Genomic DNA, 17624 nt, shown 5'->3' with positions numbered 1-17624 from the left:
TCTTCCCTCATAGGTACCATCAAACTATTATTTGCCCAGCCATTAAGAGTAATGATGTTTGTTCACCCGCATCTGGGGAATAAGGTACATCTGGAGCCATTTTCTTCCTCATGGGAAGTTCCTCTTTAGTGCATACAGCACACTCCTCTAGAAAGTGCATTTACCAGTCTCCTCATCTTCAGCAGCTCTCCATTCTGCGTTCTCAGTCCAGGCTGCTCACAATGTACAAAAGGATTGTGGACCTCCCTCTCTCCTTTTCCTCTGTTAATTAAAATGTATTCCAAGATGTCTACCTTGACTTTTCAGAAAAATATCAACATCTTACTGAAAGAGGAGACACAGGAAATTAGCACAGAAAAAAAGCACATTTTGGCAGTGTTTCGTCACACTTCTTTGGTTTTCTACTTATGGCAACAATCACTACCCAGTGTCTCCAGGTAACATGGCTACATGTGAAAACACAATGACCAAGATGCTGGGCTGACATCAAATATAGTGTTTTACTGAAAGCATAATACAAATGGCACCGAACCCAGGCTGTGAAATAGTGCATAGTCACCACTGCAGAAGCACTAGAACAGCAAGGTCTCTGCATGCCTGCCTCTGTGTCACCATCTTACTGCTGCCTAATTTACCAAGCTGGTCTACTTTATAACTAATTTTTTAAGAGCTCCTGGCTCAACAAAGGTAAAAGTGTGAAAGTTAAAATTAGCATATCCACTTGGTGTTTGCAAGCATACATATGCAAGCATCCAGTCAATAACTCCTGCTTATTAGTCTACTCAAGGAAGCTTTTCCCTCACATATTCTCAAAAAATTTCATCATCACGTGGTACAGGACAACAGAAGTGCAATGAAAGGAAGCCTTCAAGAAATATTGTATGAGTAGATAGTGTCTTGAGAGCAAATTAATAAATAATGAAGTCCAAGATTAATTTAACAGAAGATGAATAAAACCTCTTCACTAGTGGAAGGAGTTAAGTTCACCAAAAAGTATTGTGCTTTGTGCTGTGCAATAGAACATGTTGCTTTCTTGGTTTTGCCTTAGCAATTACTACAGCTTTCTGTACAGTCCTACATATCTTACAGGGATTGAATTCTCCACATAAAATTTACCACAGCTCAGAAACAAAAGCAGTACAGATTTTTGGATTTAGGGGAGAGTTAAGCATAGACTGGCTTTATGCTGGCACCCAGCAGTAGACTGAATTCCACCTTTAATGAAGTTGATATGAACTAGGCTTTTCCAAGAGCTGCAGGACTGAGCATACTGTTAAATCTGAAAACTCTATTGTCTCACTGCAGCCATGTAATTCTCAGCATACACACATTTTAATAACAGCTTTGACATTTGCTGTAGTAGGGAATAAACAGAGTAGGAATCAACCAGAAGGACAAAATAATGCCATTATCATGTGATTGTGTATCTGTAACGTAAACCCAGTCAAACAATTCCACTTAGCTCATTGTATGTGCAAGCATTCATCACCCTTTCTTCTGTGTCTGTACAGTATCTAGCTCAACAGGCTCCATGCCTTAGCATTCTGAGATCATACCAAAAATAATTAAATTTTTGCCACCATGTATTTATGATTTTGTTTTTAATCAAATCCTCATTATCCACTATACCTACAAGATTCTGATGCTAGCATTAAAAGGAGAAAATACATACAAGGCAATAGTATTTTAGCATCCATTAACAGGATTATTATCCCTTAATAAAAATTCAGGAAACTGAACACCAGAAGCCTATTTAATCAGAATACATCTAGTTATAACTGTGATGAAAAAAAAAAAATCCCCAGCTGAACAAAGAACAAGCATGGTGGTATGGCATCTTGAACTATAGTATCTTTAAAATGAAAATTTGGCCTCAGCTTGATGCAAAAGGTTTTAAATTTGTTGTGATGGAAGTCTGACAACTGGCTTGAAGTGTGAACAACACTGAGATGAGCCATTTGTAGCTTTGAACACATACATATGCAATTACATCTGGTAACTACATCCCTGATTGATTCCATCAGCAGACACATATCCTGACAATCTATAACCTTTGCTTCTTTAGCTTAACCCACATATTGTTCAAGATATGTTTGCAAGTTGGACTCTTGGAAGAACTATGTTTGCCTACAACTTAATTTTGAACTTTTAATTTCTAAACTCGTGTGGTCTGAGCAAAGGGTGAAGGCACATGTTGATACCATTCAAAGCAGTATTAGTAGCAGAAAACCATGTAGTAAGCAACTTTTCTGCAGCAAAATTAACAAGAAGGTGTAAGTAGAAAGGCACTTGAAAAATTTTCTGCTGACATCCTTGCAGATGGTAGCTAGGGCTGCAAAGAGAATGTCTGAGTTGTGTGTTCGTACTTATGGCAGATACAGTTGCATAAATACCTAGCAAAATAGAGAGTCCTCACAAAGTAAAATAAATATAACCATGATAGACTGAGGTTTTAGTTCTGCCATTGAGCTCTCTTTAGCTTAGCTGATAAACAAGGAATTGCTATGTTCTCATTCACTACTGCTTCCTAGGTGCTGTGCACTGATTTAGTCTTGCAAAACTCCCATGCTCAGGAACAATGAAGTGCAGGTGGTTTCTCATCTGAGCCACACAAGGCCCAGCTGGTGACTAAGCCCGCCACCAAGCTCCATTTCAGCAGCCACATAATAAATAGAGCTACAAAAAAAGCTACTGTGTTGATCTAATTTGATTTCCTCTTATGTGTTCATCTCAAAATAATTGTGACCATACTAGATTCCAGTGTGGTTGGTAAAGTGAGATGAACTGCACTACTTCAGAAATCTACCCCTTTGCTTCAAGTCAAAGACAACTGAAGAGGTAATCATGACAGTGCAATCAAAATAATACTAATTAAACAAAATTAATGTCAAGCCTCTGTCTTGCATCTTGCTTACAATATCAAAGATTTTTTACTCATCATCTACTTTTTACCGTTCTGTGTATCAGCCATCTGAAACATGCTTGAGAAAAAAGTATAGAGGTGCATATTTTTGATATATTCTTGTTGAATGGTTTATCAAAGTTCAGATTTCTTTATATTCATTAAACTTGTAGGAGAAAACATGGCTGATACACAGAACAGTAAAAAGTAGATGATGAGAAAGAATCCCTCCCTTAAATACAAGAAAGACAGAGAATATCCTTGGTTAGATACATATCCCAAGTCTATAAAAATGTTATTTTATTAAAAGGATAGCTCAGATTTAAATTCATTAAGTTCAAGTGTTGGAAGATATAACAGAAGAGATAACTACCACTTGGGAATAAAACCCAGGCAGCTGTCATCTCACTAAAAGTAGAACGAGCCATTTTATCATCCTACTTAGCAAAAGACCTTTGACCCAAGCAAATAGCCACTCAAACAATGGTAGCAAAGACAATCACATTTCTTTTCCCAGTTGTACTCATTCTGTTAATTTACCTTACTGTTCTCCCTAAAATAGAAAAAACAAGAAGGACCTACCTTTTCACACTCAATGAAAGCACCATATCCTTGGGATGTATGTTAGTCAGAACAAGTTTTGTTTGAAGTATTCCCCATAGCCTTTAGCATGCAGAGGTTCTTTTAGCTCTGATAGAGGATGTGCAAACGTCTACTCAGGGTATTAGAAAAGGCTAATTCCTAATTCCCTTGACTAAGCCTGCTTGCTGCTATGGACTACTACAGGCTTTATTCCCATTAGAGACTCATTGGTTGCCCAAGGTGACAGTGCTGTGTCACAGGTAATTGTGAAAGTGATATGGTAAAGGGTTTCTAAAAATTTAGCTTTGAGTAATTTGACAAATGATTAAGTCTACAGCCTTTTAAGCCTAAAACCCAAACCAAATTATGCTCTACTTTTCTAGTATTAGCTGACGTGCAATAAAATCACATACCCTTTCCATTCACAAACTAAACTGTCACTTGAAGACAGCAGACTGAAGTAGGTTGATACTACTCCTCAGCAGCAATGGTCAAGGTCAAGAGCAGAAGATCAAGCCATGTCAGAAAAAATGAGTGTTTGTGTTCATTTTTCAATTTTGGATATAGGCCAAATTGTGTAACTTAGAACCAGCTTGACTACCAAGCAATAGAACAACTCTTAGGAGTGGTTAACACTTGCAACTGCCATCTACAGCAGGAACAAGAACAATGGTAATGACTAGAGACATGCTGGTTGATGTTCCTTTTTATTTTGAAAAGAAACAAACAGCTAGCAATCTTGCTGATAACGAAACTCTCATGAAACTGCTTAAAATATTATTCAGTAAGGCATTCTCCAAGGCACACATGACCAGACAGAATTTGATGAGATTTGTGCATCACAACCTGTTTGTACTTCTGCAAGGGAAACTGGTATTTGATGTAAATGTTGGCAACATCTAAATGCAGCATTTTTGGTTTAGGCTGACTTCCACCATTCTGGAGTATGTTATTTAGATGAACTACAATGTGGCATTTAGCTTCAGGTAACAATGAATAATCTGTGCTCACCTGAACTACCGTTACAGGTGCGTTTCGTTACAGGTTGTGCATCTGGCTGCCTATCTGCCCATTCTCCTTGGTGACCTGTGCAAAGTATCTCACATAATGCAGCATCTCATCTCATCTGATTTGGTAGGATGCCTTCTGGAAGCCACAAGGACACAATGTGACATGACTTACTCATGAAATTAGTCTTGAAGAGAAGAGGCATGTAAATCTTTCCAATTAACAACTAACTTCAGTTTTAACTGAAGATTGCTTGAACCATCCACTTACAGGGCTTTACATTCCCAATTGAAATCTTAATAGGGTGTTTGTGGAATTGTAATGCCTTCAGCTACTCCAAGTCTTAACAGTTCTCTGACCTTTTCACCAATCCTTTCACAATAGACTGATCAGTTTTTATTTCCATTTTCTAGTATACAGTCTAGATAGATTGTCTCTGAGGTTTAATGAGACCTTGGTCCCTGCCCGATTCTTTTAGCTAATATCTCATTACAAATCAGAAATAATAATTAAAATATTGCAACTGGACATAGCTGCATCACAGACTGCAGACAAAGAATTCCATGAAGAAACCACACACCTAAAATCCCATTTTGATCAAACTCAATTTTCCACTTAACTTCAGTAAATCTGATGTATCAACATCTTCCAAAATTTAAAAGATTATGAAAGGCCACACACTAAATCTTGGAACTTGAAATTAAACACCCTCAGGTAGTTGGTAGAATTTAACTATCTATTTTACAAGTTAAAACTATTACTCTGTGCAGCAGTTGTATGTACTGACTACCTTTAGACACTCCCCTGATATTCAAATTCTTTTTGGTTCCATTAAAGAATACAACATGTGCCATGGAGAGACTTGGAATCATCAATGAATTCTTGTGTGAGCTGAAATTCCCCCCACACTGACAATAACCAGGCTAGCTCAGTCTGCAAGCGAATGAAAGCTGTATTTACAAGCAGAATCTACAATCTATGATGAAATGCAATGAATATGTACAAATATACAAAATTCACAACACTTACAAATATATACAATCGTCAGAAAAGCACAACCAAGCTCCCTTTGCTTCCCTCCAAAGGGCACCTTTCCTAAGGGGCCTCTTTCCCAGGGGCCTGCCCCCCAGACCCCCCTGGCAGAAAGCAGAGTTAGCTAAAGCAGAAAAGTTGTTAACTTGGCTTGCCAAGGTCAGTGTGTTATCTTCAGCCAGAAGAGAAGAAGAAACAGCAGCCAAACAGCCCAGCAAGCTGCCCCGACTGCAGACTGCAGACTCCCCGCTTTGTTTTGAGTAGTAGTTCTTAAACATTTCTATCTATCTAATGGAAGTGTTTAGAACAATCAGTATTTTGCTTTCTTACACCCAATAGTGACTTATTTACACTCTTTCACTTTCTCTGCTTGAACTTTGAGAAGAAAAATTAAAGAGACAGTTTCAAACCATCACACAGCTATTCCAAGCAGGAACCTGTGCAACTGTGGCAAAAGACAGAGAAAGGGAATGAAAATATGTGGAAAAAAATGGCCAAAATGAGAACAGCTTATCACTTGCTCCTTTCTGGTTTTAGAACACTGCAGATCTCTCAGATACGGAGACATCTATATCATAGCAGTAGCTAAGGCTTTTTTTCAGTATGCCATAACACCCATTAGTCATCACCCTCTTGTTTGTTTCTTTATCCCCAAAGGATATTTCATGAAAATTTGTTAAAACCAAGAACTTTCTTAAACATTTTGAGCACCTGCACCATAAAAATCACATTTTCACCTGTAGGTATGTGATTACTTAAAGCAGTTTCTGCAGGACAGAGTGTCAGATAAGAAGCTACCTGTAAGTAAGCTATTCACTACTTGTCAGAATATCACATTTCCTGTGGTCTGCTACTTTTGAACAGATGCTTTAGTCTCCATAACCAGGAAACCATTTATAATTAATCTACTTTGTAATTATCAGCCTTGAATAAACTACCTTCAGAATCTCATTTTCTGCACAGCATACCAAAGACAGCATTATACAAATTTGTACACTCTTCTAAGTATAATTGGTTTCAGTTGTTTTGCATATCCTAAAGCAAATAGAAAATTCATAGTTAATGCAACCACAAACTTTTAATTACTCTTTACACTTTATGTGGTCTGGATATGGATGTTCCCACCTTGTTTCTCACAACCTCGACGACACGCACTGAGTTCTTCTCTTTTAAGCACGTTTCTACTTTTGTACCTTTTTGCTATGTGTCCCGACAAGCATTCCTACACCACTCATCTCAGCAGCATCCAGCAGATGGAGCCAGCAAGCCACTGATTTGGATTAGATACACGTGCAAGACAAACCAGCACCCAGTCGTTAGACTAGAAGGCTATTAACAGTATCAGCTGGTAAGAGTTCCTCATGCAAATCAAACATCCCTCTGCTTTTTCTTCCTAAGACAAAAGGCTGGGCAGTTTCTTCTCTACTCTCCTACTTTAAATCATTGATCTTAGTACTGTTCTTTTCCCTTCTTCACAGAAGCATGGAAAATACAGACAGACAGGAAGAAGGCAAGGTGGCTTGGTACTTCACTCATTTTTTAATTTTCACGGTCAAAGTCACAGTTTACTTCATCAAAGTACACACAGTACTTCATCTTACTGATGAAGATTCCCTACTTAAGCAATTACCAATCTCAGATGTTACTAAACTGCAAAAACCTAAAAGGAAGTTGATGTGACATGTTCTATTCAGGCAGCTCAAAAGAACAGAACTCATCTTGATACCACCTCAGAACAAGAATCAAGAAGGAAATAAAGATGATAGGAGAAAGAAGAGGATTAATGAACTGAATTTGCAAGGGACCCTGATCTTTCTGTTGCAGAATGAGATAAAGCTTTCAAGACTGAAGAGAAGGTAGTACATTCTCTGAAGGTTCATGCTCCTTGGCTGCATCTTCAGCCACAGTAATAATTTTCTTAATATGCTAACACTACCATAAGCCCTGAAACATTGGTAATCTCATATGCTCTTCCACAGAGCCTTTACTGAAGAGCATAAACTGAAAAAAAAAAATCCTGCTGGCAGCTACCAGCATCCAAAAATATTCTTTCCTTCCACCTAACTGAATTACAGTTGAGCCTGTGTAAAGGTATCATCAGATAACATGATCCAAAAAGATGTATTTCCATCCCTATGCAGAATGGACTATAGCCCTGCTCTTCATACTCTTTAATCTTACTTCCCTCTTTATCTATTGGGCCATTCATTTAGACAGCAAGTGCTGAAGGGCAATTACAGCAAAAAATGCTGAGTATGTGTCCAACACATAAATGTTCCTAAGCCAGTACAGGATCACTTACTGGAAGGGAAGCAGGTACTTCACTGCATCTGGATGCAGACTGAAAAGGATTCAGGCAGTTCCTAAGCCTAAAACATCTCTGTGAGCAAACCTGACAGGCACAACCCCATGACCTTACATTTGAAATCCAGGTCTACCTTTTAGCCCTCTAGCCCACATAGCAGTTCTACTGCTCAGTGAACTACTGTTCCTAAGCTTCCATAGGGGAGAAGAGTTTTTAAATATATTCCTCATCAGCAGGGACAGTTTGGCTTCTATCTGCTGTAAACAGACCCTTCTGTGATCTGCACAGGTTCTTGGTGTTCCAAGCAGAAGGCAGCCAGAGCACACAGTGTTCATAACACCTCCACTCTGGTCCATGTTACAGTGCAGTCTGACAGATAAAACGGCCCTGTGCCAGTGTCTTTTCTAAAAGCACCCAAGGAACAGTCAAAGGAAAATAAATGTTTTCCCTCTGGAAAGGGTCTTCCTAAGGGACAGCTTCCATTTGCCTATCCTTTTATACTGCCAGCATGGTACAGCAGAATGATATACCAAAGGAAAGCTGATCTCACAGGTAATTTCAGTGACAGTTCACATTTGAGAGGTCTACCAGGGACAGGACCACAGGGCACAATGTTGCTGACCTGTGTCAGATATGCAATACCGTCTACCTGCTGTAAAATCTTCCTAGCTGCTGAAGATGTCTAGAATCACAAAAGCGGAAAAGTAATTTAAATTTTCTTCCCACTTGCTAGGTTGCAGGTCTTGTGCTCTGCTTCTTACATTTATGCCACTGACATTTAAAAAAAGATTACTATCAATCAAAATGTAAGCTGATTCTTTAGGAAAAGAGAGAAAAAAAGAAAATACTGGGAATGGATTTTTTTCAACAGTGCAAAACAGAAGCTATTGCAAAAAAAATGTTTACTGCAACTATTACTGAAATTACTAAAATTAAAACAAGAGGGGAAAAATGATCTTCATTTGAAGTGATTAGTCTCATTGGTTTATGATTTCAGCTAGACAATTATCTAACTGATGATTGTAGCCATCAGCTGTAGTTTAAATGGGATATTATGAATGCTGGCAGGCCTACTTACGGAGAGGAAACAGACTTCCGCACCTTTTGGTACCTAACACCCTGATCCTGTGACCATGTCCAAACTTCTCCTGATCTCATTTCCTTCATTCAAATTCCTTAAACACTGGCCTACTTTTCATATTAATATTTAAAACTAAAAACGTGGAATAAACACAGAAATAGTATACAGCAGGTGTTGGCAGATCAAGATCTCTGTTCTTGCTGTGACGGGTGAGATTTTGTACCTCAACTGTGCTGTTAGCAAGTTTACATGAGTCACTGCCTCTCCTCTTTCCTGCCTTTCTAAGGGTCTTGTACTGTATCAACAGGCACTGGGGGACACAGGCGACCATGGGTGCAGTGGAAAGAAGCTTAAAATTGCCTGCAGAGGTACTAATGCAGCTGGTGATGTTTCTAATCCTCATGTAGAGTGTTGATACAGAAGAAACTGCATTGCTAATAACAAGAAGAAAGAAAATAGATAATACTAAGCAATCACTGAGAACCCAAATTGGGAACTAAAGTACCCCAGCTAATCTCTTCTGAGGGCTGGAACTCCAACAGTTATTTGCTAGCCAAGGCAGAATAAATAATAGGCCAAAAATTTTAAATTAATCTCTTGGGAATGGGAAGCAGGAAGGAAATTGTCTTTGTGGAATGTTGCCAGATGAGAATTAAAATTCCAGTCTTTACTGGAGGCCTCTGCTGGAATGTGCAATACACTGGGTACATTCCCCTCATGCATATACACACTTTATATTTTATTTTTCCATGGCATGCTGCTTAAAGGCTCACAGCTCTATTCTTACTTGGTTTCTCAGTAATCTTGGTACATAAACACAGTGAAACCCAAAGCTGTACTCCTCAGCCACAGTGTCTTTGTTGAAATAGAAGGCATTGCACCCAGAAGCGAGATATATCTGAAGGTTCACCCTGAAACTAGGAGGAAACTACTGTATGAGATCATCCTGAAGTTTAGTCTACTGCCTCCATCAAAACTTTCTCAAATATGCTACCAAAGACAGCTTAGCAAATCTTCAGTGGTCAGCAGTGAGACAGTGTGAGGTCCAAGAGAGCCCTGTTCTCACTTTTGAAGGGTTAGAATTTGGCTTATGCTCCAAAATGCTCCTGTCAATATTCATCATCCATCACACTGTTGATTGCAGTTGTTACCCAAAGCACTCACCTTTCACAAAAAACAGAACATTCTTTCTGAGGGTAGGAGAGGAGGAGAAGAGGGGAGATTTGATCTTTCTTCCCATGGTAGTTTCCCAGAAAATGCAGTCTGAACACCACAGACAAGGAAGACCTGTAGAGTGGACAAACACATCCCTTCACAACATGACTGCTCCACAATTCACAACAGAATGGTATCAATGTTTTTCTTAATACCAAACAGACAAACTATACAGGCCACTTATTGTAGGCAATTATTCAATAAATGGAAAAGTAACATTGTGTGATAATACAGTCAGAATGCCAATTACTGACTCTTTTTACAGTCCATTCCCACTGAAGTCAAAGGCAGACTTCCAAGATAAGTACAAATGGAGACCTGGAACTGCATTTGTTCAAGTATTTTTTCAATAGATGCCTTACTATGCAGACAAGACTTTAAAAAATTGCCACTGGATACCTTAATCCCATTTGTTTTGCTGAAGATAAGTGAGATCTGCAACTCTGAAAATCCCACTAAATATAATCTGAATTTCTAGGCTTTGAAGAAATGCATTTGTGCATGAAATTCACTTTGTGCTGGGGCCAGAAGAGGATTTTTATAAACTCCAGTGGGAGCCAAGGTATACTGAGGCTTTGTGATGTAGCAAGCAAGGAACCTCCTCCTGTTCACACTTTTGAAAGTTGCACACGCCATGTTATAAATCAGTGTTAAAGATGCTAGAATATAACATCCATATGCAGGAGGAGTATGATAGATCACAGTAAAAAGCCAGGCTGTACATAAACTCTAGCGTTTCCTCACAAACTGTCAAAATTCAACAGTGCCAAAGGAGATTTCCAGAGACTACAAGTATTGTCCAATTAGCAAGGGCTGGTGACACAGAGTCCTGCTCATGTGCCTTATCACTAACTGGACTGAGTCATTAGTCAGCCACAAACTGCAGTTTCTGTTGGACTCACTGAGGGCCATTAGGCCAACAGTTGGGTTTAAATTTTAACTCATAGATATAAAACATTGCTTTTCTAAGAGTAGTTCAAGTACACTTCAAATTCCACAAGAAAATCTGTTTTCCAAGGCAGAAGAGCCTCCCAGTTCTTGCAGCACTGAGTATGTTTGAGAAAGCACTGTGCTCCAGATGACTGCCTCCAAATAATGCCTAAACGAATCAAATAATTCCATGAGCACAGACACTAGTTAAGTCAGTTTCCTACGGATTTGCATCTTATGGACTTACTACTGCATAGCAATACATGAGCTCATGATACAGTCTCTCTCTTATACGATTATTGGTTCTCTTCCATTCTATTAACCCTATTTAGTCTAGTTTCAGACACTGCTTTGCTGTTAAAGTGAGCCAAATTAGCCAGGGAAATCCGCAGTAGACAATAAAGTTGCATTAGGTCTCCCTAATTTAGAAATCTAGGCTAATAATAATCTATCCTCTGCACAGCTATTGTTAAACTGTTGTACTGTTGGGAAAGAAAAAAATTCTTAAAATTCTGAGTGAGTCTGCTCTTATTCTCTTAATAAAGAAATCAGAGTAAATTCTCTTCTGCAGGCGAAACTCCAGTCAGCCTAGGAAAATACAGGATTCCTGGGATTTAATACTGCCTAGTGCCAACAGAACATTGCCTGAGTCACTTCCAGAGAACAGTCCCCAAGCCTATGTTCCCAAACACAAACAGGCCTACCCATTTATTAGGAAAGTTAATATTTAATAGTTCTGACCTCAGTTACTGAGACAGCCTGTGTTTCCTGAGCACATACGGAAAAAAGCAACTTGCTTCATTAGTAGACAACACTGGATCAACGAGCCTTTTGCATTCACAAAATTCACCTAGCTCCATTTGGCTGTGTTTCCATCCAGACCTAAAAAAAAAAAAAAAAAAAAAAAAAAAAAAAAAAAAAAATCAGGAAGAGAATAAGCTTTAAGTGTCACAAAAGAACATACAGTCAGCTCTCCAAGACATGCCTAATTACAAAGCCAGTACTGATACTAAATTATTTTAGACCTGGGTAAAATCATTGTGCTTCATCATAAATTCCTTCTTAAATGAGGCAACAGTATATATTGGTTTTCCTGAAATGTATTTTTCAATTATTTCTTACTGATAGAATTTTGAACATGCAAGTGGCTAAAGTGAACTAAACATTATTGTATCTTCAAAAGCAAAAACTGGGCATATTTGACAGGTAATTTGAAGGGTATGTGGGCAGTTATTTTGTAGCCTACATATTCACTTCCATCAGTTGTTATGTATTATTCTTAAGGGTCTCAATAAAACTGCTTCTATTTTTCTTGAACTAATCTGGTATTTAAAAAGCCATTTATTTAACGACTTCATGGGAACCTTAAACTACTAAAGCTCATACTTGCAAAATGCTTTTCGTCACAACCTTGCAAGCTTGAGTCTTCATTTTCTCATTACACAACTACTTGCTCATTACACACTGAAAACAGAAGCCTTTTCAGTTACTTTAGATCAGACCCTTGCAACAGTATAAGACCTCAGTTAAAAAACCAGCAACATTAGTCCTGATTTACAGTAGCCAAACTGAAGAAGTTACAGATGACAGACTGAAATCAAGAACAAAAATCTTGCCAAGCACAAAAAGAAGCTTTAACTACACTCACAGCTATACCTATTACCATCATGTCTTACAGCTGTACTGTATAATACATTGATAAATGCCAAGCACACTGTTTTGTTTCTTTTTAAAGCAATCATAATTCATAACTTTACACATTCTACTACTTTCCCACTAATATTTAAATGAATGCAAAATCCACTTTATTTAATTACAGCATCATAGAGAAGCAACAAATGAAATAGCACCCTTCTAGTCAAGGTTAAGATTACCTGGGTGCAAAAACACTTGTTCACAAAACTGTCCATAGCTAATTACAGGCTCAAATATACTAAAACCAAAATCGGCCAACGGTATGAAGGCAACCTTTCCAAAGTTGTTTAACTACCTTTAAAAAAAAAAAAAAAAGAGAGAGAGAGAGAGAGAGAGAAATTTTGCAACCGTCTCTCTCTTGCCTATGCAAACAGGTTGAATTCTGACATATGCTATAAAAATGTAGCCCTTCTTTCTGTGGTTGAAATGGAGTCTAAACCAGATCTTTAGCTATCTCCAGAGTAGGATTAAAAGTGAAAAGACATATAGTTCATCTTACCATCAACTTTGAAATGATGACCTTTTATTATTTACTCTCAACTATCATCTTCTTGTTGCTTTTTAATTCAGTAGATATTTTTAGCCATGACTCCAAAGAAATTCTGCAGTCCTAAAGTTTCTAGATTGTAAACTTCAAATGTAAACATCAAGAAAAGTATCTGCAGTTAAATATGCACTTCAAGTTCAATCAACACAAATGAACGCATGGGTATACTGTCAAATTCCATGTTACTTGCTTAAGTAAGGACCACTACAACACAGAAACATTTGAGTGATGACTTTAAACTGTGTGCTATATATAGGAGGTATGAGATTTACCTATGCAACATCTCAAGTATTTTTCATAGTATGCCAAATAATAATTGATAAAACATTCCAACATAAAAGAATACAAAATGAGTCCAAGAGCACAAAGAATGTAAGCTTCTGAGAGTGAGTTCTCAAACTACCAGAGACTGCTGTTCCTCTTGAAACCAAACAATTTGGCTTACTGTTTCCTCTATTCACTGGGCACTTCTATGCAGTGTTTTGGTGTGATGGCAGTGATAACCAGTTGTTTGGGGCTGACACGAATTGGTGATTAACTGTTTCATGCTTGGCTGACCACAAAATAAGATAGTCTAAGAAAGAGAAGGGGGTGACAGATGGTTTAAGGTTATGCTGACACTGAGATTGGAATGTACTGAGATAACTTGCCCTGGTACAACAAATAATTAGCTCTGGAACAACATTTTGAGATTAGTATTGTTTTGAAAAACCAGCAAAGTCCCCCAAAGTGGTGCCTCATTATAATATCATTACAATGTAAAAAAACCACACCTCCTAGCCAGAGAAGCTGCTTACCCTCTGAGCATGTAGTGAATTTAAAAGAAGCTGTATCTTTAATATGAAGCAAGAAAGAAACTAACCAAGGGCTAATTAGTGCTGCTGACATTAGATTTGACTAATACATTTTACTGTATAAATACCTGGCACAAATCTCAACTGGTATGCTAACTTTATGGAATTACCACCTTGCACCCCTTTCTGTGCAGAACTGGAATAAAACAAGTATCTGAACTCTGTATTGACTTGTCTCTGCACACCAGGTAAGGAACTTGGATTTGGGACAACAGCAAGAAGAAGACATAGAGTCTGTATCCAAGTGATGATCCACTCAGGTGTCCTCACTAACAAGTCAGTCTCCATAAGAGGCTTTAACACCATGAAGATCAAGCAGTGAAGTCTAACAAAGACCAAACATTCTGTCTATCAGCTGAAATGTTCTGACTGAGCAAAAAGTACTACAGAATCTCCCTTTCACCAACTCCCCTGTGCCCCTCAGGGGCAGTGTGTGGCCCCAACAGATAACCAGGATAAGCTCTGCCTCCACCCCCCTTCTCCCCTCCCCCCCCAAAAAAATAATGCTGTAAATAGTGACCAAAAGTCAAGGAAAACCAGAACATTTGTCATCTTTGCCTCCAATGGTATGACTTTCAGGGAGGCTAAGTAAAGACAAAGTTACTGATGTTCTGCTGAAACCAAAGGCAGAATGCGGCTATGCAAGCAGCTAAGGTTGGGCAGAACAATCACACCTTCAGCTCAAGTATTCTTATTATCATATGAAGCTGAACTAAGCAGTTAAACTCCTTCTACACTCAGAAATATATTATTGCATTTCAGCTCTACAACAGACAAACCACAAATTCCAGATCAAAATTCTCCATGCTTTAAAACAAACTTCAGCAGATAAATCCCCTCTGGCCATATACTGATACGAGTAGTCTCAGTACAGTGACTGAAACTCAGTAAAATAAAGGTCTGTGGATATGTAGTCCTCAATTTTTTTGCCTCAGCTGTGTTCACTTTGACAACACACAAAGAAAAGATGACACTCCAAAACACATATATACAGGCAAAGCTACCCTTGAATGACTTCCTCATTTTGTCTGTTTGCTTAAGAACACGAGGCACCCAATGCTCTCACAATTTTGAAACTATGTTGATCTTATCTACTCTCAGAACTACACAAATTCTTTTGTGTGTATGGTTCTAGAGACCTATATCTATCAGAACAAATCTTGTCATGAGATACCATTTTTCTATGACTATTTAGCATGTTGTAACAGAGGCCCATGTTGTAATGCAGTGGGAATGTAGTAGTGGACACTTCTGAAAAATAACATGGTGCCACAGTCTCAAGAGGTTACTAAAGTATTTGTACAGCAAATCACCCCTCTAAAGAGCAAAGGGCAAAAGCATTACTAATGCACACTTGAGACTCCTGTTCTAATGTTGTGGTTTAAAGTGCTGAGGGCGTTCCTGCACTTAAGAGATTACTTTTGCTCTCTTCACCCCAGGCGCCCCCAAGGTAAACTCCCTCTGCCACAGGCTGATGTGTTATATATTAAAGGAGGTGGTAGTAAAGGGCATGACCACAGCATCTGTCCTCAAAAGCAAGCAAATCCTCTATCAACCAAGAAAGCTATAAAATGAACATCTCAAAGACACTCTCAAGTCACTGAAATTCAGTGACTCACACCCTAACACAACTTTCCTGGTAGAGGCATTAAAGCAACTGGCCTTATTTTCAATGTATGTCACACTTGGGCAGCTGCTGATCCAAGAGATAGACTTACTGCCAAAAGTGGTTGGGTGGCAGAGTGAATGCAATTGTGCTCCAGGTTACCCTGGAAGGAGGTTCTACCTTGTGAAAACAATCTGCTGCTTTTCAGATGAAGACTTCAGGAGAGCTGCAAAACTGAAAGCATCAGATGTGGACACTCTTTTCATCTCCACTGAAGACAGAGATGAGGTGTTGCTTACTAGATTCATCATTTGTTAAACAAAACTAGACACTATGTAATAAACAACTTGGAGGAAAGTGAATTGTTACCACGCTCCAATGGACTTAGACTGAAATAAGGAACCTAATTTTTTTTATGACTAAAAGGAGTATTTCTCATTGTATTGAAACAAAAAGCATAGACATTTCCAAGGTACAGGATAACTACTGAAGACATATTTGTAATATGCAGTAAAATACTGCAGCATTTTTTGAAGGCAGTAAAGAGGAGACACACATTCCCTTTCTCCACAATGTCTTCTTTTGGTGAGGTTGACTCAGGATACTGAAGCAGATGGCCATAATCCAGTATGACAATTCCTATTTTTCATGCGGCACAGCCCCTTTTTATCTTGATTACAGGGGATACACAAATACATTACACAGTTATGCAGCCTTTAGAGCGAGACAAAGGCTCTTCACTGCTTTTACAAAGTACAGTTTGTGTGTCGTAAATGATACCCCTCTGTGCAAGGAAAGCGTTCCTTTCTCCCCAGATCAGAGCGTGGGTGGACTGCTGAGAGAACACACGTCGGCGTTTTCCTTGCACGTTTCCCAGAACCGGGGGGGGGCGGGAAATGCCGTTGCAATTAGAGCAGGTGGAGATTTCAGTGACGATTCCTACACCCGCGGGAGGGGAAACATGGGGGAAGGGAGGAAAACGCTATTCTGCCCCCTCAGGAGAGAAGGGACGGGGCTGAAACCCCACTTGCCTGCAGGGCAGAACAGCACCATTTCCGCTCTCCTTCCCTCTCCCGCGGGAGCTGCACAAGTGCCTGGAAGCTCTGCAGCAGGGACCGTCTGGGGAAAGGGCCCAACCCCCGCCCCACGGTCGGCGCGCAGGCAGGCCAAACGCTAGGCTGCGGCCGGACTTGCGGGTTTTCCCCGCTCCCGCCCGCAGCCGGGAACTGGGCGCGGCGCTGACGGTGGCGCTGAGGCCGCAGGTGCCTGGCGGAGGCGTGCGTGCGGGCGGGCGGGCAGCCCGCGCGAGGAGAGCCCATCGCGTGCCAGGGGGCGCTCCGCCCCCGCCCCGCTATTAATAGCGCAGTGGCGGCGACGGGCCAGGCGCGCGCGGGGCACCCGAGGACAGCGGAGGCTCCCGCTTAAAGGAACAGTGGCGCCTCCGCCGCTTCAGGCCTCTCGCCCGCTGCTGCTCCCGGCCGCCAGCTCCCGCGCCCTAGCCAGGGCGAGGTCACGGACTGCGGGCTCCGCTCGTTGCGGTGGTGGGGCCCACCGCGCTCCCCTTAGGCCCGGGGAGGTCGCCTCGCCGCCGAAAGCTGCCGGCTCTGCAGCAGGCTGAGTCTTCTGCGCGGCCTCCCCAGCCCGAAGGCCTGGTCTCGCTCTACCGGACTTCCTCACTGCTCCTCTTTTGGGTCCTCGTGATTTAGTGGCTTTAATATTAAATACATGCTAGGCAATCTCTTGAGACTGAGCCTAGTAAACAGGGATTTACTGGAAATGGATATCAAAAGCACACGTTTTGCATACTCCTGCTTCCAGCAAGAAGTATGAAAAGAAATTTATCTAAGAAGCAAAAGTTCCTGTGGTT

At 40.0% G+C, this 17624-nt stretch overlaps 1 protein-coding gene across 1 annotated transcript in view; it reads right to left on the bottom strand.

The window, feature by feature from the left end:
* Positions 1-17076, bottom strand: part of TRPM1 (transient receptor potential cation channel subfamily M member 1) — a 98164-nt gene extending 81088 nt beyond the window's left edge. The window contains exon 1 of the mRNA XM_054388151.1: positions 16789-17076. Coding sequence (XP_054244126.1) covers positions 16789-17076 — 288 coding nt within the window. The remainder of the gene's footprint in view (positions 1-16788) is intronic.
* Positions 17077-17624: the final 548 nt, after the last annotated feature.

The sequence above is a fragment of the Indicator indicator genome, chromosome 16 (assembly GCF_027791375.1).
Source record: "Indicator indicator isolate 239-I01 chromosome 16, UM_Iind_1.1, whole genome shotgun sequence".
Classification (NCBI taxonomy): Eukaryota; Metazoa; Chordata; class Aves; order Piciformes; family Indicatoridae; genus Indicator; species Indicator indicator.
The sequence above is the reverse complement of the archived record's forward strand: the minus strand, read 5'-3'. Positions and strand labels throughout refer to the sequence as shown.